Genomic DNA, 23,411 nt, shown 5'->3' on the forward strand with positions numbered 1-23,411 from the left:
CTGGCCAAACTTCTCTGTAGAATTCAAGTAGAAGCAGCAAGCTGGAATCAATTGGTGCCAAGGGGAGGGCTCCGCCACACAAATGCCCACAATGTGGAAATATGCACCGAAATGTTATTTTACGCTGGTCTATCTTCCCTTCCCCTGGTTTCTCTGACTTGTCCCAATCCGTTTGGGCTTCTTTTGTTTGTATCCAGTTTTCTACTTAGGAAGACTTTCAAGGCCTAAAGCCCTTCCTTCCCATACCATTTATGGAAGTTCAAGTCACTGGCTGAAAACCTTGCAAAGGAATGCTCGCCACTTTCAGACATACTCCTCCACTCCGAGTCGCCTCTGTCAGAAGCATAGCTTTTGCAGTCTAAGAGGTTTCCAGTCATGGGCAGGGGCTCGGGGGTGAAGTTCTGTGGCACAGCACTTCATATTCCAAGTTGTTTGAGGTTCCACCCCAGCACCACAAGAAGTTAAGCAACTTGGGCCATAAACCAGCCCCACAGTTAACAAGGACTCCTTGCATTTCCAGCTTTGCAGCCAGTGAGAACCAAGTGAAGTCAGTCTCTGTGGCATCTTAGACTTGACTGTGTTCCCAATCAAAGTTCAAACCTTGAACTTTGGTCTGTTTTGTTTGAGACTGAGTTTCTCTTTGCAGTCCTGGCTGTCCTGGAAATTGCTACGAACACCAGGCTGGCCTCAAAAAACAGAGATCTGCCTGCCTCTGCCTCCTAAATGCTAAAATTAAAGATGCGCATCACCACAGGCTTTGAACTTTGGCTCACACAGTTTTTTGGGTGGGCACTGGTCTCACTACATAGCCCTGGCTGGCCTGGGACTTTCTATGTATCTCTTTTGTTTTGTGAAACAGTTTACACGCAGCCAGGGTTAGCCTTACACTAAACACTCTTCCAGTGCCAGGATTCAGAGGTGTGTCCCATCACATATGGACTCAAAACCATGTTTCTAGGGAGACCAGGGTTAGTTGCTAAAGGCCAACAACCCAGTCTGCCATAGACTAGATAAAGCTTCCCCCACCCCCTTTTAACAGGAGGCTCATTCAAGAAAGTTGAAGCCACGAAGGCTTAACAAAATGACTTATGAAGTTGTAGCTGGGCTTAAATCCTGCCACCCTTAAGCCTAAATGGTCACGGCAGAAATTGGCCATTACTGTTAACCTCATTGCACCAACTGTAAATGCTCTTTTAACCTCTGTTAAATCGCTCGCCATGGATCTGAGAATTTGCCTTTTTTCTCCAGACCAGAGAGCGGGATTCATTGCAGCAAAATGCCTTCCCAGCCCTGTCCGTGACACTGTCAGACCCCACATCCTCAACAATCCAACCTCAGCCACACAAAACACATACTGGGCTTCCGCAGCGTGCAGCAGAATACAACTACCGAGACGATGAGGAAATCTGACTGGCTTAGGCTAACTACTACTCTTTACCTTCTAATTGAGAGATCACATTCAAAACTAGTCAGTCGAGAACGTGGCTGGGAGAACAGGAAAATGACCCACAGGCTAGATTGCCCCTCGGGTCCCCACCACCATTGCTATTCTCCAGCAAAATCCCCACCCAGTGTTTCCTTACCTCCTGCGGCTGGCACACGGCAGGCAAGAGGGCTAGTGATGCTTAATGTGCCTCTGAGGACCGCGCTGGCCTTGTACACGCTGTTGTGCATGTTGTCTACCTTATATCCCCAGCCTGTCTTTAATAAAGACTTTAATAGATCCAAAGGCATCTAGCTTTTGGATGGAGCATTTCTTTATGGTGCTGCCAGCGACATTCTTCCGTGAACTATAAAGTGAATTATGGCTGTTAGTAGCACCCTCCAATGTGACACTGGGAGGCCCTTTGAGTAGGCTGCAGGCTAGTAGGGACACCTCAGCACAGACAGGAGAACAGAGAGCCTGGACTCTTTTTTTTTTTTTTTCCTGAGACTATAGTACAACAGAAGACATGACTCCAAAAAAAGCAGTATTAGCTTATAGCTAGTTCAGAGCACTGCTACAGCTACATAAACCTTGAGGTTTAGTTCAGCATTACTATGCTGGAGTGTAGCACACATGCTGGAGTGTAGCACACACGGAGAGTAAGAGGACAAGTGTCCAGAGATGGTTCTCTCCTTCAGCGACAGGTTCTCGCGATCAGGTGGAGCTGTAAGGCTTGAGTGACCAGTGTGTGTTCCCAGAGCCATCCTAATCCTGAGATTTAGTGACCTTCATCCCACTGTACTCAAAAAAAAGAACTCTGTGCCCATTCTTCTGGAAAATAATTTAAAATGTCTAATCTTAAAGAATAACTTTGTTTTATTATCATGATTTGGGAAAAACAAACAAACAAACAAACAAACAACAGGACTGACAGTTCAGAACAGGACACGGACAGTGCCCTGTTTTAAGTTCCGAATTTCTTCTTTTTGATGGGCGGAGGGAGCTGGGCAATGATGGCGTCCAGGGGCCGCTCCACTGCCACGAGCGTCCTTTCATCCAAAAGGTCCATGAAGAGCAGGGGCTGCGGGGAGAGGGCCGGACAGGAGTCATTCCCACCAGCTCTGCTCAAGACTCAATGCACAGAAATTCCCCAGTCTTCCCCGCCCTTGGACTCAGTGGGTGTACAGGGCCCGCGCTGTCGCGGAGTTGGCTCACGCGGAGTATGGCTGGAGAAGTGAGTCTGGCTGGACAGCCGTAGTACCGTAAGGTCAGAGGACAGTGTTTTATATATGGTAAAATTAGTCAGAAAAAAGAAAATCGTGTAAGTTTAATGACTTCCATTACTTTTCTTTCAATCATTCTCTAATTAGAAGTTCTACAGTGGGGAATATTCATTCTGACAAAGACCTCACGAGTACTAAGATCATCGCTCACTACAGATTTCTCTGCCACAGGGAAGTGGGATTTGCCTGCTCTGACCTTCCAAGTTAAGAACAGTGACTCACAGCTACAGCAACATACAAACAACCTCCAGGTTGCTGCCTCCCCCAAGGCAGGGTCTCTACGTGCAGATGGAAGACACATCTGTCTCCTAATTGTTAGCTGTTACATTTTGCCAACAACCAGGGTACAGTAAGGGGTTTTTACCTTATATTTCTTAGATATTTTAAACCCATGGGTCGTGCGCCTCAGGAAGACATCTGATTCATTTTTCGGAGGAAGTGGATTATAGAGCACAGTTTTGTCATTTGGAAGTGGCTGAAAAGACAAGAATGCTTATTTACTAAAAGAACACACACACACACACACACACACACTTACACAAAATTAAAGATTTCTAAGAAGTCTCCAAATCCACAATGACTCCAGCAAAGGGGACTGAACCTAGGGACACATGCACATATATACACAAGCAAGCACTCTGAACAGTATCCTTTTTTTTTTTTGTTTTTTTTTGGATTTGGTTTTTTTTTTTTTTTCCGAGACAGAGTTTCTCTGTATAGCCCTGGCTGTCCTGGAACTCACTCTGTAGACCAGGCTGGCCTCGAACTCAGAAATCCGCCTGCCTCTGCCTCCCAAGTGCTGGATTACAGGCGTGCGCCACCACTGCCCGGCAGTGTTTTGAGATGGTCTCACTCTGTAGCCCTGGCAATTCTTGAACTCACTCTGTAGACAAGGCTGGCCTTGAACTCACAGAGATCCACCTGCCTCTACTTCCTGAGTGCTGGGATAAAGGGGCGCACCACTATTGCCATGCTATTTTTTAGGATTTCTTGAGAGAGTTTCACTAAGTTGACCAGGCTGGCCATAACTCTGGTCTCATTCCTTGAATTTGTGATGCTCCTGCCCCAGCCTCCTGTGGAACTGGTATTACACGCCTGAACCCCTAGTCCTGACAAGATATACTATTTGAACTTGTATTATCTAGCATTTGTAAGACCCTGGCTTTGATCCCTAGTGACACAAAAATACAACAGCAAAAAGTTCCATTGGCTTCTACAGGCCCAGCTACTGCTGCTACTGTTTTGTTTTTGAGACAAGGTCTCACTGTAGTTCTCCCGATCCTCCAGCTTCTACTTCCTGAGTTCTAGAATGACAGGCAGACACCTTAGACCAGTCGTTCTCAACCCGTCTCTAGCCCTTCCTCTTTAGTCTTGAATAAATGGAAAAGTGTGTGTGTGTGTGTGTGTGTGTGTGTGTGTATATATATATATATATATATATATATATATATATATATATATATATATATATATATGAATGAAGAAAATCTTTGGGCTGGAGAGATGGCTCAGCAGTTAGGAGCACTGACTGCAGCCGGGTGGTGATGGCGCACGCCTGTAATCCCAGCACTCTGGGAGGCAGAGGCAGGCGGATTTCTGAGTTCGAGGCCAGCCTGGTCTACAAAGTGAGTTCAGGACAGCCAGGGCAACACAGAGAAACCCTTTCTTGGAAAAAAAAAAAAAAAAAAAACAAATCCAAGAGCACTGACTGCTCTTCCAGAGGTCCCGAGTTCAATTCCCAGCAACCACATGGTGGCTCACAACCCTCTGTAATGCGATCTGGCGCCCTCTTCTGGCTTGCAGGCATACAAGCAGGCAGACGCTATGTGCATAATAAATAAAAACTTTAAAAGAAAAAAAGCTTTAAAAATTTTAAATGATTACTTTTTGTATATGCTCTTAACCACTAAACCATCATCCCAGGCACTCCCAGAAGACCTTTTTTTGAGAGAGATTCCCTAGCCCACCCAGGCTGAACTCAAACTGATGCTGGAGGAAGGAATGACTTTGGATGTCTAATCCTATCTGTACTCCCAAAGTGTGTTCTACTACACCTGGTTTACACATGCTGCGAAACCAGAGTTTCATGTGTGGGGGCAAGCATTCTACCAACTAGGCGGTATCCACAGGCTTCTAGTACATGGCACGTTGGAGGGATGGCTCAGTGGTTAAACGGGCTTACTGCTCTTGCACAGGATCCAGGCTCAGTCCTTTGCACCCATATTAGGTGGCTCACAACTGCTTGTAACTCCAGTTCCAGGAAACCTAATATCCTCTTCTGGCCTCTGTAGGCACTACACTTACATGGTGACTACAAACTCATGCACGCACACACACACACACACACACACAGTTCATCTATATACCTATCTTAGGTATTGGCATATCCTAGGTCATGTAAAAATGCTTCAGGCAAAAGGGGTTATGGTGGGCAGGATGAAGCAAGAAAGGGTTTCATACTCTACGGCATGATTAAAGACAAGCAAGCTGTAGGCCAGTCTTGCCAGCGACACTTTGTCAGGAACGGATGGGCATGTGCAGGGTCTCAGCCCATGCAGCTACTACGCTCTTCACACTTCTCCCCTCAACCATATCTAATACACTGACCCCAGGGAAAACAACATAAACTACCCCCACTGATGTCACTGCCACTTCAAGAGAGGGCCAAATAAATGATTCCCTTTATCTCCAACTTCCTTGGGAACTAGCTCTACTTAGGATAAGGACATGAAGGACTCATCCCATGCCTGGGGTGAAAGCCTTCTAGGCTTGGTTACAGAGAGATGGCTGAGTGAGTGGGAGGGGCTCTTCCCGCCCCACGCTCTCACAGAAGGCACTTGCCAGCCAGCTCTGCTTCCCACATCCCAGGACACAGGCCCATGAGCTGAGATTCAGTGACACTTCCCTGTGCACACCTCCTTTAGAGCCATCTGCTGCCTTACCCACGCACGTCCCACCCCCACCTTCGCAGCTAGGCAGAACAGCTGGTGTTGGGTATAACTGAAACCCAAAGTGCAGTACAGCCATGGCTGTGGTCCACAGGCCTCCGAGGAAGGAAAGCTCCTACCCAGAAAAGACATGTTGTATATTGGGGGGAGAAAAATCAAAACAGTAGGTAGCATCTCAAACTGAAGCACTTGTGCCTCCACCCAAATCAGTCATGACACTGGGGCTTTCCCAGCTGGTCTTTTCACCAGACACAAAGATCAACTTCTGAAATGTCTTCAGCGAAGGAGCAGGTGGTCAAAACATCAGCAGGTGTCTCCTCTAAAGAAATCACTTCACTCAGTAATCCAAGAATGAAAGTTAAAAGTGAGTCATCAGCTCAAACGTATTCCCTCAAGAGGGTCACCTCTGAATGCCAACCTAATCATTTTCCTACTTAGGATTATGTGTTGAAAGCCAGCCAGAGAAATAATTACAGCAATAAAAACTAGTCCGGAAAGGCTAACCCCTTACCCAACAGTAGGAATGCAAATTAGGGAATGTGCCAAACAGAATTACCTCTCCTCCACTAACCACGATGGATAGTAGTTTGTATTGAGACTTCCTTAGCTATCAATCATTATTTATACTTAAAAATTCCTAAGTTGGGGCTGGAGAGATGGCTCAGCAGGAAAGAGCACCGACTGCTCTTCCAAAGGTCATGAGTTCAAATCCCAGCATCCACATGGTGGCTCACAACCATCCGTAAAGAGATCTGACACCCTATTCTGGTGTCTGAAGACAGCTACAGTATACTTACATATAATAAATAAATCTTTAAAAAAAATTTCCTAAGTAAAGGTAGGGCATGGTAGCTCACACGTCACTGACAAGCACTTAGAAGCAGAGGCAGGACGGCTGTAAATTTAACCTGAGGTCAGTCAGGCTACATAGCAATAGCGTATCTCAAAAAGCCTAAAACAAAATGGTGCTGGAAAGGTAGGCCAGCAACTAAGAGCACTTGCTCCTCTTGCAGAGGAACTGGGTTCTGTTCCCAGCACCCATGTCGGGATGCTCTCAGACAGCTCTAACTCCATCTCCAGGGGATCGGAAACTCTCTTCTGGCTTCTGTGGGCAGAACACAGGCGCACACACAGACTCCTAAGTAAGACGTCTCCAGGCTCACCAAGGACTTGTCAATGATGCAGAACATGTAGGCGTCGTGGAGGAGGATGTGCGTTGGCCTCCTGGGATGAAAGCTGATGTGGGTGATGGGAGTATCTCTCTGGAGCCACAGCTGGTGAAATCCTTGCTTCTGAAGAGAGCGGCTCCATTCTGTATACTGCTTGTCTGGGATGCTGAATTCAAATACCTGGAGAACACACCACCAAGCAAGTGCAAATGTGCACTCATGACCTTCAGAGGCTCCAGTCCCTTCTGGGTTTTATCCTTTCCTAGCTACAAGTAGTAGTAAACACTAAGCACCATATTCAGCATTACATTTTACCACTACTTAACAAAAATGTTAAAGGTAAATTATACAATATGTATATTAAAATTAGAAAAAGGTAAGTTATATACAAATACATACAAAATTATATACAAGGTTATGCTGGATTTTCTAGTCAGAGCCTTTTATTTAAGTTCTGGCTGGCTTGGAACTTGTGATCCTCCCGCCTCAGCATACTACAGGATAGGGTTTTAGGGCCCTGCCACTAAACTCAGAGGGTACCAGTTTAAATGACAAAGGCACTTAAGACAGCATCTTCCAATAGTCTAGGTAACAGATGAAACCCCATGAAGTGAGGTAGCACTTTGGACACTGTGTGCAGGAAGCATCCTCTGCCTATAGGCTGACCAAGTGTGCCCCAGACACGCTAGAGCTTTCCAACGGTGTCACGGTCTGGCTGACCCTTGCATCTCCAGTTTACAGATGAGGATACACCAGCGCTGAGGCGTTAATGCTTTCTCCAGCCCAAGTATTTTAAAGAGAGTCTCTTCATAACTTGGCATAAAAAAAAATCCTGTAGACTTAAGTTCCCACTCTGGCTGAGATTTAGACACCTCAATTTTAGTAAGACCCGATTTCCTCATGGAGGCAGACCATCCATTTTTAGTTTATTTTCAAGATTTTATTACATCCGTATCTAATTTAGTACCTGGGTCCATGTCATCTCTAGCTTAAATCAGCAGAGTGCTTCAAAATTCTTGTGTCACTTTGTGCTTAACTCTAGTGTAAGCCGATGACGTACTGCTGGCCTACAATGGCCCACACAGCAAAGCTGCACTTATAAACGAACTGCCTGTGCACCCTCCAACATCTCCACGGGGACGTTTCTCCTAACTGTTCACCATCTCAGCCCCCAGGCTGGTCCAGCAGAAGGGACCTGGAAAGCACTAGAACCACTTACCTGCTGGTCAGAATGAGCAATGACCAGGTTGTTGGTATTGGGGGCGATGGCCAGGGCGGTCACTGGGAAATTGTAAGCAGGCACTGTGCAGTGAAGCTGGGGAAAGACACGGGGAGACTCTGTAGGACACCGTCCTTCAGGAAGGGTGGGATGAGCTGGGCACAGCGGCACACAACCCTAATCCCAGCCCTCCAGAGACCGGCAGCTCCGTGCGTTCTAGGTCAGCAGGTCTATACAGTGTGATTATCGTTATCATTTTGTTGTTGTTGTTCTCAGGGCCTCACATATACTACACAAGTACTCTAGTACTGCACTAAGCCCTGAGCCCCTAAGTCAGTTGTTTGAAATACTGCTCTTTGAAACTCACAAGCAGAACTCAAAAGTATTCTGTGGAAGTTCAGGCATTTCAATGACAAAGAACTTTAATTTCTTTCTTTCTTTTTCTTTTCTTTTTCTGTTTTTTTCAATACAGGGTTTCTCTGTGTAGTCCTAGCTATCCTGGAACTCACTCTGTAGACCAGGCTGGCCTCAAACTCAGAAATCCTCCTGCCTTTGCCTCCCAAGTGCTGGGATTATAGACGTGCGCCACCACGCCCCGCGTCACACACACTTTTAATCCACATGCTCTGGAAGGTAGATGCAGGCAGATCTGAGTCTGTAGTCAGGTCTCGTGAGTTCTAGGCTAGTGAACCCCTTTCTCAAACAAACAAATCATGTTTAACTGTTCACAAAATGAAGCATTTCCAGAGAACTGAAGAACTGTTCTGTCTGAGAAAGCGTGTCATTAAGAATCACTCCAATACACCTCTGCACTGAGAACACACAGCTCTCTTCTGGGTCTAAACAGCATTAGTGTTAGGCAGCGGTGGCACAGCCTTCAATCCCAGCTCTGGGGAGGCAGAGGCAGGCAGATGAGTCTGTGAGTTCGAGGCCAGCCTGGCCTACAGAGCAAGTTCCAGGACAGCCAGGGCTACACAGAGAAACCCTGTCAAAACTTATCGCCTATGGACAGACATTTGGATTCAACTGCAAGGCATGTGGGCACTTCACAGAAACATCAGTGTTGGTGGTGCTAGGGACAGAACTGTGCTATGATTCAATGCACAGCTAGCAGTATTGTTACCTGTTATTACCTGTCAGAAGGATTCCCCAGCTAGGCTTTCCCCGCTCATTCCATCTTACTTAAAGTCATGCCGACTATACAAGGCAAGTATGAAAGGAAACCTGTCTGTCGGCTCTCCAGCTCGGAATCTATGGGTCAGAGCCTCCCGTCCTTCCTCAAGCAGAACACCTGGGTGTTTCTGTCTGTTTAATCACTCTGTTGTTTTTGTTTGCCTGTTTTGTGGTACTGAGGACTGACCTTGAACACAAGACAAGCACTCTACCATTGAACTATATCCCTAGCCAGGAAATGGATTTATCACTCACAAACCCCTATTTACACTGTTCTCACTGATTTTAATATTATGTCGGTACAGCTTTGAGGCTCTACTGAATTCTAAAACAGGAATCTGAAGGAGGAAAAATTATTGCTTTAAAAAAAAAAAAAGTCTAGTAAATTTCCGGGTCACTCGAATCTGCCTCAAATCTTAACATGACTAGCAGCCTCCCTCCCATAGGACTCAAACTGCTGCTATTGAAACCTGAGGCTCACCTTTAGATGGTGCAGATCATATATGTGGACTCCAGCACTGGTACCTGATGCAGCTAGCCAATTCCCATCTGGACTGACTGCCAAAAGACACATGGCCTCCACCGTCCCTGGGAGGACAGAAGAAACAAGCTCTTCAATTAGCTCCCCACAGCCCGCCCAGCCCTGGGGATGATGGAGAGGCTGATGAGACCTGCACAGCGAGAGCTCATTTACAGGAGAATTTACCAGAGTTCTGGAAATCAGTTCTAAAGGTTAACCTGTTTATTTTTAAATTGGAAAAAAAAAAATGGAGCTAGAGAGATGGTTCATTAAGGTCCCGAGTTCAATTCCCAGCAACCACATGGTGGCTCACAACTGTCTGTAATGGGCTCTGATGCCCTCTTCTGGAAACAGCTACAGTGTACTTTAAATACAGTAAAAAAAAAAAAAAAAAAAAAAAAAAAATGTGTGTTGGCACAAGCCTGTAATCCCAGCACTTGGGAGGCAGAGGCAAGAGGATTTCTGATTTCGAGGCCAGCCTGTCTACAGAGTGAGTTCCAGGACAGCCAGGGCTACACAGAGAAACCCTGTCTCAAAAAACCAAAAATAAAATAATAAAATAAAATAAAAAAGAGGCAGGACATTCCTTTTGTAGTCCAAGGCTGCCTTAAATGTAGGATCTATGGCCTCAGCTTCTCAAATGTCAGGCAGTCAGTCACACCTTCCCCACTTTTAAAACAGAATTAGCTATCCTAGGCACAGAATCTGAGCTTGAGGCCAACCTAGTCTATATAGCATGTTTCAGGTCCGTTAGGTCTATATCGTGGTACAAACAATAACTATAAGATGGACAGACATAAAAACTATTTAGCTAGTTGCTGCTCATGTGAAGAGAGGCTAGAAAGATGAAACCGGAGGCACCTGTGGTTCAGACCAGAGGAAGCACTGAAACCATATCTTAAGCTAATTATTTCAAACTACTTTCTCCCACTCACTGTTTTAGAATTAGTTATGGATACAGCATTTTAAATTATTGAATGCCCTCTGTCTGCGTAACGCCACAGAGAACCTTTGTCAAAAGGTTTTGACTCAATTTGCAACACAAAGACATGGAATAAAAAAACCAAACATCAATATCATACGCTAAAATGTGCTGCATCTATCAATCTCTAATAATGAGAAAAACTTTACAACAAGTCACAGACCAAGCGCTAAAGGATGGATAGAGTGGCACGCGCTGTTATTCTGAGCATTTGAGAGGCAGAGGCAGGGGGATCTCTGAGTTCAAGGCCGGCCTGGTCTAAAGAATAAGTTCCAGGACAGTCAGGGCTACACAGAGAAACCCTGTCTTGAAAAACCAAAATGATGTAAGGGCAAGATAGTCTAAGTTTTATAATTAAAACCACTGTTGGTTTAATTCATCTGACTTCTAAATGACAGGTTTCTTCTGAAGCAGGTTTTCTTTTTGCTTTTTACTTTCTGGGGTTGGAGGGTTGGGATAGGGAGTTGAGACAGGGTCTCTCTATGTAGCTCTGGCTACCATGCTGGCCTCAAAACTCACAGAGCTCTATCTGCCCGCTTCCTGAGTGCTGGGACTAGAGGTGGGCACCTCGACACCTGGTCTGAAGCAGCTTTCCATGAGTTAATATTAAATGTTGAAATCCAGCCTGATAAGAGTCTAAATGGTAATGAAGCAGCTAAATGCCAGGGCTAGGGACAAGGGACAGATCATGGAATATATCCAACTGCCAACGTAAAGCAGATGAGAAACACTGCACCTCCCAGTGCTGTTAATTCAGCATTAGCTGGTGTATATCGTCACCCAGTGATGCAATCTATGTTCTCACAGAACACAAAAAAGCACAAATGACCCCAAATAAAACTATATGCATAACAACATTTTCATGTAATATAAACTTCTCATAGAAACACACAACAAAAAGTTAGTGTGCCCACAAAATCTCTACATACATACACCAAAAACACCAAAGTAATGGGGAGTGGTAGTTACTAGCAAAGTACTAAGGGGGGTTACTAGGAAAGTACTAAGGGGGGTTACTAGCAAAGTACTAAGGAGGGTCCTAGGAAAGTACTAAGGGGGTTACTAGGAAAGTACTAAGGGGGGTACTAGGAAAGTACTAGGGGGTTACTAGGAGTCAGGTCTGCAGATGACTTTTACTTTCTAACTCTGCTAACAAAACTAAGGATGATGAAACTTCTCTGGCCCCAAATAAGGAATCAAAAACCCAGTGAGAAAAAGAGTAGGTGTGAGGAACATTTCAGATCTCATCGAGAGTCTTCATCTGCCAGCGATCTCATCTCCTCCTACTTTAAACTGCAAACATGGGAGTGAGTATATTTGCAGGGTGCGAAGAGAACCAGCATCTGACGCTGGGGTCTACAGAGAGAAGGGCCACACCAGAGAGGCAGAGCAGTCTCTACGTCCAGGTAGAACTCCCCACCTGATTGCGGCTGGAAAGAATGCAAGTGCTTGAAGCTTCCTTCTGACAGACGAATGATATGAAGAGACCCTTGATTGGATGCCACAAAGAGCTTTGTTGAATCTTCAGAAAACAAAATATGAAGGGCAGAGCGAAGGAATGCTGGTAGTTTGGAAACCTTTGGATAAATCAATAGTGAAAGCCGGTGAGAGAAAGTAGTAAACCAAAACCTGACCAAGCCAGGCTTCTGTTACATTAACCTTGGAATTTCCCAGCAAGGACCCACAAAGGGCCTGGAACACTGGCATGCTTCCCAGAGCCTATCAGCCTTCTCTCCACCCAAATGTAATGGGTTAACTCTCTACCTTGGAATATTATGAGAATAAAATAAGATTTTTTGCTAAGAATGAGGCTCTTTTTCTTTTTCATGTATACAATAAATATATATGCACTAAAATCATTCACACTAACAAAAACAGACTCAGCAGGCTATATTTATATATTTATGTACTGCACACTCACATTTATACATATAACAATAATAGTAAAAAAACGTATCTATTTGAGAGTGGGTCAGAGGAGGTCTAAGAGGGAATAGAAAGAGGAAAGAAATGATATTCTTTTCTAATTAAAAATGTATAAAAATTATACAAATTAATAGCAGTAAATATATATTTAGCATTGCAGTGGTAATGCTGAAGATTGAACCTAGAACCTTCTATAAGATTTAAAACAAACAAGAAACTTGTGTGTAGGCTGGAGAGTTGGTTCTGGGGTTAAAAGCACTGGCTGTCCTTCCAGAGGGCAGGAGTTTGTGTCCCAGCACCCATACAGATGCTCAGAACCATCTGTGACTTCAGTCCCAGGGGACCCTCCCTTTCGGGCCTCTGCAAGCATCAGTACACGTGTGGTGAACAGACATACTTGCATGCATGCAAAACATCAATACATGTAAGATACTAAAATGTTTAAACATGTGCTGTGCGCATGTTTGTGGAGGGCAGAGGTTACATTGTGCAAGCCTCTCTTTCTACCATGTAGGTCCTGTAGGGTCTGTAACAGCTACGACCAGCTAACTTTTCAGTGAGGATTATTTCCAATTCATTGCCACTCCAAACAAAAACTACACATAGAAGGTTGTTCTTGTTCAGGAACGCACTGCAACCCCTTCACTTACTCTTTGGAGGCTTATGTTGTCACGTTCATATTTCAATCGATAGAGAAAAAAGCGGGACACTGTAGAATAGGCTATCCAACTTCCACACGGGGAGACACAGCTGCAGATAATGTTCTCAGGGCCCTGCAAATGGAGGAGGCAACTGAGTAAGAAAACCAATTCCCCGCCCCCCCCCCCCCCCACACACACACAAAATCTCACTGTTGCACTACAGTCTCCTCACAGTGGACACCCACCACTGGGCTCAGGAGTTCGCCACCAAAGCTGGCAACCTTCTAAGGGCCCCATGACAGGGATCTCAGTGCTCGAGACATTCCACAAATGCCCACAGTCTTTTTTTTTTCCTGTTTTTTGAGTCAGGGTTTCTCCATGTAGCCTTGCCTGTATGCAGTCTCCCCCCCCCACCCCACCCCAGACAGGGTTTCTCTGTGTAGCCCTGGCTGTCCTGGAACTCACACTGTCGACCAGGCTGGCCTCAAACTCAGAAATCCGCCTCTGCCTCCCAGAGTGCTGGGATTACAGGCGTGCGCCACCACTGCCTGGCTGCCTGTATGCAGTCTTAACACTCGTGTGCTGTGTGTACTATGACTAAATCCCAGACAGAACACATCACTGGTTTAGCTTTGATTTCCAAATCTAACATGAGTCTGCAGGTAAGTGTGTGCTACGTACATAAGGTCTTTGAGCACCTTAGAAAGCCTCAGTCTGAGAAACACAAGCAGAAAGGCAGTAATGCCACAGCTGAGGACAGTGACTGGAGTGCTGACTTACTTTTCTGTCTGTGATGGCCTGCTGAGTTGGATATGGTTGTGCATGCCTTTAATCCCAGCATTCAGGGGGCAAAGGCAGGCAGTCTTTGGGTTCAAGGCCTGGTCTATGGAATAAGTTCCAGGACAGCTAGGACTACACAGAGAAACCCTGTCCTAACCCCCACCCACCCCCCCAAAAAAATACCTCTAAGAAAGAAAAAGATGAAAAATATTCGAAGGGGAAGAAAAATGCAATGTAAAGTTTATATAGAGTTAAAAATAAAGCTGGGTGTGGAGGTACATATCTGTAATCCCAGCACCAGGGAGCCTGGGGTAGGGTTTCTAACTTTAAGGCTAATCCTGATGACATAGTAAACCTGGACTCAATCTCTGTCCAGGGCTGACTTCTGACTCAGGGTGGCCCTTATTCCGCTGGAGTCTCCTGAATGTTGGAATTTATAGGCATGTGCCACCATAAATGACCCAAATCTTCATTTATTTAAGTTTTATATTTGTACCATCTTAATTACTAAAAGGATGCACACTATGTTTATAGTACCAAAAGAAGAAAACCAATTTCTTGTGCTGTTTATCAAATTCTCAACATCTGACTGATGCCACAGTCTGGGCTACAGACTGTGTGTCACTCAGAAAAGCAGTGCTCTGGACCTCGGATGGGAAGTATGAATCGTTCTCACCTTTGTCTTGAGATGCAGGAGATGATCTGCGTTTTTAGAGAGTGGAAGAGTATCTCCGTTCTTGCCTAAAAACAGAAAATACCCTATGTTTTTTATCATCAAAAAGAAAAATTCTGCATTTTTCTATTCTAAAGTCAACCCTCAGTAAGGGAGAATTTCTAGCAGTGGGTAATCTGGCTTTTCCATGTCAGCAGACACAATCCGAAAGGCTATGTGGAGCGCAGCAAATGGAGCTCTACGGCCCAGTATCTGACATGGCTGAAGCCCCACTCCACAGACATGCAGGTAGGTAGAAGCAGATTTCATTACATTCTAAGCAAGAGAATTCACTCCTAAACTAGTTAATCACTCCAGAGCCACGTGGCCTGTTTGCACGCAGGACTGGCTCTGCACATCCTTCTGTCTTCTCAGTTTTCAACAGCCTGCTTTTATACCTGCCAGACCAGGGCCAAGCTGACTCCATGGCTGCCCCCGCAACCACCCCTCGCATGGATCTTACGGAAGCTTAAGCTCGCTTGTATTTGTGAGATTCTGTGCACTTTTAGCTGTTTGTGTGCGTGGGTACGCACTTGGAAGGTAGAAAAGGATGTTAGGTCCCCTCAAGGTTACATGGGGTTGTGAGCCACCTGGCGAAGGTGCTGTGAACTGAATTCTACAAAAGCAGTCAGTATACGTTCTTCCCCTTGGCTGTGTCCAGAAAGCTCAGGCATCTCCTGCCTTGGTCCCGAGCTTCTGACTCTGTTTCCACTTCCAAGGAATCGCCACCACGCGTGACTTATTTTCTACAGGCAGAATTTCAACTGCAATTTTGATACTTTGCATTCTCTTTCCAGTTGATTTATTTTCTTTCTTTTCTTGGCACAGGCTTCTTCCTCCCATGTGCTGGGATTACTGGCTTGCACTACTATGGCTGGTTTCCAGTTTCATTTTGTGTGGGTGTACTGGACGATATTGTGGTTCACACTCAGGGGTTCACGCTCCCAGGCCGCACTTTACTAGTGAGGGATACCTAAGCTCTTCTTGCTACCCCCCCCCTTTCTCTTTTTAAAAAAACAAAAGCAAAAATCAAAGCCCTTTCTCCAGACATACCTGTGGCAGCTGTGGATCCCAGCCTCCAGAGTTCCAAGTGATGAGCGAACTGGAAAAGGAGAAGCTGCCTTCTTTTTGAACAGGAAATGAGACGCCGCTGCATCCAACAATTAAAAAGTTATAAGTACACTAACCTGCACCCACTGCTTTGTTTTCAGATTCAACATCTTAGCACATCAGCTTCTCTACTGTTGAAACCATTTATTTAGCTGGGGTAGTGGCCCAGCACTTGGGAGGCAGAGGCAGGTAGATCTCTGTGAATTCTAAGCCAGTCTGATCTGCTTATTGAGACCTAATCTCAAAACAAACACCCTAGAAATTCATTTATTTGATAAACATATCCTAAGTCCTGCTACAGTCTAGCCATTGTCCTAGGCATCAACAACACAATGGTGACACAAACAGCCACTGACCTCAACTCTCGTCTAAAGAAATGGCATAGACTAGACAGTCATGCTATAGAGTATGGCACAAGACTTAACACGGACAAACATAGGATGATCAGAAAGGACAGCTAATGTAGCCTAGTGCAATATACAGGACAGAAGCAGTTCACACTGGTAAAGATCAGTCAAGCAGAGAAGGCAAGGTAACAAGTTCCAGGGAGGAAAGGGCATGTGACCTCTCATTGTGTTTCAAGGTCAGATGCAAAAACACCATGGAAACACTTTTCAGAATGGAAAAGTTGAGTGAGACAGGACAATCCAAGATCAACACGGGTTTCTACAAAGACATCAAAAATTTAGGGCTCTATGCTGGAGACAACAACAGCAACCAAAGGTTTTTAAAGGCAGAGGAATGAACAAGGTGTCTGGAGCACAGGGCAGAACAACAGACATTAATAAAGGGAGATCATGCAGCTGGTCATATGTGCATGTCTTTAACCCCAGCACTCAGGAGGCAGAAGCATGGAGATCCCTAAGTTCCAGACCACTCCAGTCTATAAAGAGTTCCAGGACAGCTAGCGCTACACAGACAAACCCTGTCTCAAAACAAAACAAACAAGCAAACAAGAAAGGAATCCCTGAGAAAAAATAGTGATCCAAACTGGGATAAAGAGGCACTCATAGTCAAGAGACACTGAGGTCCTAGTACCAAGTGGAACTCTATGAGTTCAAGGCTACGCATGAGTGCAAGGCTAGCGAGAGCAAAGCCAGCCGGGGTTACATAATTAAATCCTGCCTTTAAAGTAAAAAGAGGTGGACGGCGGGGCACAGAGAGGAGTGAGGACTGTGTCTGATTTTATCAAACCACACACATGAAATATGTGGATACTTTTCAACATTTTGTTTTATTGTATGTATATGGGTGTTTGGCTTGCATGTATGTCTGTGCACCACATTCAAGAACAAAAAGTGAGTTCTTTTTTTTTTTTTTTTTTTTTTTAGTTTTTTTTGAGACAGGGTTTCTCTGTATAGCCCTGGCTGTCCTGGAACTCACTCTGTAGACTAGGTTGGCCTCGAACTCAGAAATCCGCCTGCCTCTGCCTCCCAAGTGCTGGCCGCCACCACCGCCCAGCTGAGAGTGAGTTCTTGAACTGGAGGTACAGATAGTTCCTAGCTGCCAGATGAGTTGTTTGCAGGAACCACTGGGTGCATATCTCCGGCCCCAAAATGTGTGCGTGCTAATTGCAAACATCAGTAACTGTGCTGTGTGGGAATTTTGTGAGCTTATCTTTAAGGGTGGAAGAGCTCTACTGCTTAGATGGAGAACGAGGCTTGTAGTGGTCCTTTCAAGGTAGATGGTGCCATCCCCACAGGCTGATAGACTTTCCCAACACCTGAACTGGACCCACCTCATTATCACAATATTCATATACATGTACACACAGCAAGCATCTTCAAGGAGGTTTGCCTCAGAACACATGAAGATAGCTTTAGGAAGTGTGAGCTGAGTAGTTTTACTGGATAGAGGAACGGAGAGGTGCTTAGGATGTGAGGGGGTACTCACGTGGGGGAAAGTGATCTTTCGGAGAGCAGCATCATAGTTCTTTACCTCCACTTTCTCCATGAGAGGCCGAATAACTAGGTGGGTGTCGGTGCCTGAGGCAAAAAGGCAGCAGAGAGGGAACACACGGTGAGAGGTGTCCTTCATGAAGAGGAAACAGCCAGAGTCAGGCAGAGTCAGGAGCAGCTGGCTGGGGGAGGACCCACCTCCTGATATCAGAGCTGTTGGGCTGTGGGCCACAGTGCGCACGTCATGTGTGTGGTGTTGGAATGGTTTCGTCCGCACCCACTGCTTCTCACTGCTGTTGGAAGTCAAGGACACCAGCTGGAAATGGAAAACTGTGCCCTCGGCTGTGCCCACCACAAAACTGTCTTCTTCCTGAGAAATTAAATCACGAGCGGATAGATGTTAACAAAACACTTCAGATGGGAAAATATTCCTTCAGGTTTTCTATCTGGGCAGCTCAGGAAACAAAAACAAAAACAAAAAAAAAGAAAGAAAGAAAGAAAGAAAGAAAAAACCCTCTTGCCCTGAATTAGAAGGGCGTTTCTCAGGAGCAGTTGCACTGGCAGAGCAAGCTCCTACATAGGCAGCAATGCGCCCCCTGCTGACAACATTAACAATTAGTATGGGTAACTGTTATGCAGCCAGTCACAAGCTACACATTTAAGGACAATGGACCAAAAATGTTCCCATTTCCCAGTGACATCATAGCTGCACATAAAACACTGCTCACAACTTGCAGTGATGCTGGGACAAACAAACCTTTAAATTGTGCTCTAGGTTGGTTTAGATGAGAGATTTTTATCTTGCTGTAAGATTTTAAGAATTGCAGGGCTGGCGAGCTGGTTCTGAGGTTAAGGGCACCATTGCTCTGTCAGTGGACCTGAGTCTAGTCCCCAGCACTCACAAAATGCAGCTTACAACCTTCTAGAACTCCTGCTCCAAATAGATTGAAGCCTCTGATTTCTATATGCCTGGACACACACTCACACCCACACATAATCAAATAAAAAGGGGGTGGGGTGGTACCTGAGAGATGGTTCAGTGGTGCCTGCTCTTCCAGAGACTGGGGTTCAATTCCCAGCACCCACATGCCAGCTCATAGCTGACTGCAATTCCAGGTCCAAGGGATCCAACAGAGACGCACGCAGGCAAAACACCCATGCATACTAAGGGGGGCGGGCTAGAAAGATGGCCTGTGGTTAAAAGCACTGGCTGCTCTTTCAAGAGGACCCAGATTCAATTCCCAGCAACTACATGGCAACTCGCAACTGTCTGTAACTCCTATTCCAGAGGATTTGACACCTTCAGACAGACAGACACAGACACACACATGCAAAACACCAATGTACATGAAATAAAAAATTATATAAACCTTTTTTAAAAATTTTATTTTGCTTTTTGAGGCAGGATTTCTCACTGCCTGCTATAAATCTTGAAAAATAAAACTTCTCTCACTTTCAAATAAGGCACTTAGTATTTTTGTTTCCTTAAAGGTAGCATCTTCTTAAATGAAATGTACTTGTTTTGCACGTGTTTTGTTCTCTCCTTACTTGGCAAAAGTGTCATTGCCCACCCTGTCAGCTTAGCAAAACATCTTTATGAAGTTCAACATTTCTATTAATAAATACAGTATGGATTTCAATGATGGCACTGCTTACATGGTTTAGAAGGATTTAAATTTCTCTGTGGCTAGTTGTGTAAAAGAAGAACACATACAACTGGTACGTTAGGCGTGCAATGCAGTAGCTTCCCCTACTCCCTGTTTGCCTAACTACGCTCTATGACACTCAAACATTGTTGAAATCACCTGATGGATTTCTCAGAATATGATCCTGCTGTTAGGTGGCATGTGACCATATACAAACTATGCTTAGTATGAGAAGAAATACAGAAAAATAGCTTTAAATTAACAACAACAAAAGTTTTAGTTGTGAGAAAAAACTGAATCCTTTAAGTCACATAAGCAATGTCTGGGAAAGGAGAGACCCAGGACTGACTTGGGAGATGGGCTCAGTCACACACACAAGCCTGCAATCCTAGCTACTCAGAGGCTGAGGCAGGAGGACCGACCTGGGCTGAGACCATACTCACATCAGCAACAGCAATGGACTGCACGTCAGCGTTTGCGATGAGGTGGCTCTTAACAAGTGTCCCAGTAGCAGAGTCCCACAGCTGCACCTTTCCGACAGAGTCCACACTGATGACCGTGCCGTCGGACAGGAAGGCAACGCCCCACACGATACACCGTGACTTAGTCACTCCCAGATGCTGTCTGTCGAGAACCATCTTACGAATTATGCTCCCTGAAAAATAAGAAAGGCTCCCATAACACATGTTTAGTTTTGGTCACATGTTTAGTTTTGGTTTTTCAAGACTGCACAAGAAAGCACATATGGAGTTCAATGCCTGAACACAGCCAGGCAGTAAACGGCAGCTGTGTCGGACTGTTTTAAAACTCCAAAATGAGATCCTGAAGAGGAAGGAGAGAGGTGAGAGGGAGGGAGAGAGGAAGAGTGGAAGAGCTGGAGTCCCTTCTGGGGAAGTGGAAGGGAAGGATCGCTGCTCCCTTAAAAGCTGGCACACTGTGTGTACACATCACACTGTGTATAGGAAAGGGAGAAAGAAGACAGTGTCAAAGACTCAGGGTGGCACAACCAAGCAAAGCCTTGATGTGAATTAGCCTTAATAAGGAAAGCCAAGAAGCCACGACTTATACTCGACACCCTCAGGAGCTGGGGACCCTGTTCTTTAGACACTAGAGGGATGAGAGGCCTCCAAGGACAGACAGGTTGAAAGTTAATCTAGAGGCTGCTGGACTCTGAGGTACTGATCTCCTGAGTAAGCGATCAGATATTAACTAAACTCTATTCAACACAAGAATTTCTTACACAAAAAGCTTTGGGAACTGAGGCTGGGATGGGGGTGTCTGGAAGGAAAACAGGGTCAAGTGAAACTGCTAACTGAATGCTGAGAACACCAGATATCTCCTCTTCAGAACACTGACTGCTGGGCCTGCACTTACAGGACTCATGGGGACGGAGAATGGGGAGTCTGAGTGCAGCTCAGAGGTGGAGCATGTAACGCTCAGGGCTGGGCTGAGCCCCAGTCAAAAAACAAACAACAACATCAACAACAACAACAAACCCCAAACAACTGATTGATTTCTTGGAACTAAGTCACACAACAAGAAAACAAACCTCTAAGCTCCTGACTCCACAAGTCCCCAGACAGGCCATGCGCGGGGTCCCACTATGGTGACAGGAGCAAACAGCACACGTGGGAGGAAAGGTTCCTCCGATGAGAAAAGCTGAAGAGACTACAGAAACAACAAGCAAATCAACAGAAGGACAGGAAGGGAGCAGAACACCTGTCAGATAGTACCACTAACAATCTCAGGGTAGGGGATAGGGGGTAGGGGCTGGAGAGACAGCACAGTTGTTCAGAGCACTTGCTGTTCTTGCAGAGGACTTAAATTTGGTTCCCAGCACCACCCATAACTATGGTCCTATCAGATTCCTTCATGAGCATATACAATAAAAAACCAAACAACAACTCTTAAAAAAGAAACATCAGCCTCAGAGGCTGCAGGCTTAGCCCCAGAACACAGTCTAGCAAAGGCCCAGGTTCAAACTCCTGCAGCTGAAACCAGGAAAGACTTTAGGAGGTGGCTAAATGAAAATCCCACTACAAAGATTAAGATATGAAAACAACAAATTTATCTTAGCAAGCAGTGAAGTCAGAAAAGATGACAAAAATGACCAAGAAAGTCAGAAGATCCAGCACTGAAGTAACAAAATACCAGAGAGAGAAGAGAGAAACTCATCTTCAGAGCACAGCTGAGTGACACAAGAGAAAAGCCAACTAACCAAAACCAAACCTGTGACACATTCAGACATCAGCATGTATGACGATTTCAGGGTAAACAAGGGACCTACTGCATGCAGGGCCCTGGGGTTGGATTTCCAACAGAGAAATAGTCCACACAGGAAAAAACGTGCTCAAGGGGCCTAGAGACCAACCAGAAACTTAACTCTCTGTATGCACAAAGGGTCAATAATTAGGATGGCATTAGATGTCCTAACAGGACAGAGGGAAGCCTAAACGACACAGAAGCAAGAGGAACCCCGGAAAGACTGAAACACCAGTCTTCCAACCCACCCCACACCCGTGCAGCATGATCCACGCCGCTAAGCTAGACCAGACGCCAAAACAAAAGAGACTTATTTTTAAGAACATAGAAATGGCAGGAAGAACAAAACCATCAAAATACTCAGATGTGTTTTGTGTCACCTTACACAGTTCAAAGATTTCAAGGGTCAAGTAGCAGAAGCAAAGGGAGAGGAAGACATCTTAAACAGGAAGCAGACAGGAAGGACTTCCTCTGTGAGCAGTGCACATGTGGCCATGAGGGAAACAGCTGACTACTGACTGGAACCCAGCTATAAAGGAGCATCTGGGAGCAATCAGGAGACAGTGTGCTTGGACACTCATGGCACAAGGTACAAAGGGAAGACTCGGGCGTTGAAGTCAATAATGTACAGAAATTGAAAGTCACAATCCAGAATTATAAACATGCCATGCACAGCAGAGAGAAACCCAAAAGAATCAGCTAAGAGCTGCAGCGGTTTTCTCTGGGTGTGGGAGAAGGGACATGGGGATTCCCACTTTTTGTGAAAAGTCTTAAGGAGTTCTTAGGTTGTAGGCATGTGTAATAAGGACAAAGAAACATAAGAGTCAGGTACTGAGGAGGAGAAACAAAAAACAAAAACAAAAAAACCAAAAAAAACAAGAAGACACATCCGACTCATTTTGTCTCTGTATCTTGCATGCACAAATATGCTAATCTAACAAGTTAAAGGTACGTTCACACAGAAGGCGTCTAATAGCCCAATTTTCCTGGCCAAGAAAAAAAGGAGGGAGGGAGGGAGGGAGGGAGGGAGGGAGGGAGGGAGCTAGAGAGAAGCCTGGATTCCAGGACATGTCTAAAAGCTGGGTATAGTCCCTGGACCCCTATAACCCCAGTGTAGAGGGGCTGGAGACAGGAGGATCATCAGGACTAGTTTCTTGCCAGGTGATATTATGAATCAAAAATGAAGTCTAGCTCTAGGTTCAGCATAAGACTGTGCATCAAAAAGAGCAGGGAGAGAAAGCAATAAAGGAGAACGTCTCACATCGCCTCTGGTCAGCACTTACAGAGACAGATACACACATAACAGAAATGCAGAGACAGACACACAGACAAACACACACAGAATTAACTCAGAAAACAAGGGGCAAGGTTTGTGACGGACTGGTGGAGAGATTAGTGAGGAGATCGGCCATAAGGTCATTGAAAGAGACAGAGTCAAGATTTAGAAACTGAGAAATGTAAATGTGACAAAACCCACACCCCAAATGTACTAAATGGACAAACAGTTACCTGATTTGACATCAAACACGCTGACGTAGTCTATGGAACCAGCTGCAACGTGGGTACCAGCAGGGTGCCAGCAGAGACTCAGGATGCGACCTTAGGAGTAATCAAACAATAAAAATGTGACACCTAACTATACAACCAAACCCAAGGGAGCTCTCCTTCTGCAGTCACCTATGGGGCTGGCACAGGTCAGCCTTAGCCTCCTCAGCC

General features: G+C 45.3%; 1 protein-coding gene across 3 annotated transcripts in view; it reads right to left on the reverse strand.

The window, feature by feature from the left end:
- Positions 1-2,284: 2,284 nt before the first annotated feature.
- Positions 2,285-23,411, reverse strand: part of Utp4 (UTP4 small subunit processome component) — a 28,805-nt gene continuing 7,678 nt past the window's right edge. For all 3 annotated transcript variants that reach the window (XM_052166551.1, XM_052166552.1, XM_052166549.1), the window contains exons 5-17: positions 23,205-23,294; positions 19,877-20,088; positions 17,986-18,157; positions 17,783-17,874; positions 15,833-15,929; positions 14,744-14,808; positions 13,297-13,419; positions 12,141-12,297; positions 9,700-9,806; positions 8,046-8,141; positions 6,821-7,006; positions 3,074-3,184; positions 2,285-2,507 (exon numbers count right to left, since the gene is read on the reverse strand). In XM_052166551.1, coding sequence (XP_052022511.1) covers positions 2,391-2,507; positions 3,074-3,184; positions 6,821-7,006; positions 8,046-8,141; positions 9,700-9,806; positions 12,141-12,297; positions 13,297-13,419; positions 14,744-14,808; positions 15,833-15,929; positions 17,783-17,874; positions 17,986-18,157; positions 19,877-20,088; positions 23,205-23,294 — 1,625 coding nt within the window. In that variant the 3' untranslated portion in view covers positions 2,285-2,390. The remainder of the gene's footprint in view (positions 2,508-3,073; positions 3,185-6,820; positions 7,007-8,045; positions 8,142-9,699; positions 9,807-12,140; positions 12,298-13,296; positions 13,420-14,743; positions 14,809-15,832; positions 15,930-17,782; positions 17,875-17,985; positions 18,158-19,876; positions 20,089-23,204; positions 23,295-23,411) is intronic.

This window comes from Apodemus sylvaticus, chromosome 21, assembly GCF_947179515.1.
Source record: "Apodemus sylvaticus chromosome 21, mApoSyl1.1, whole genome shotgun sequence".
Classification (NCBI taxonomy): domain Eukaryota; kingdom Metazoa; phylum Chordata; class Mammalia; order Rodentia; family Muridae; genus Apodemus; species Apodemus sylvaticus.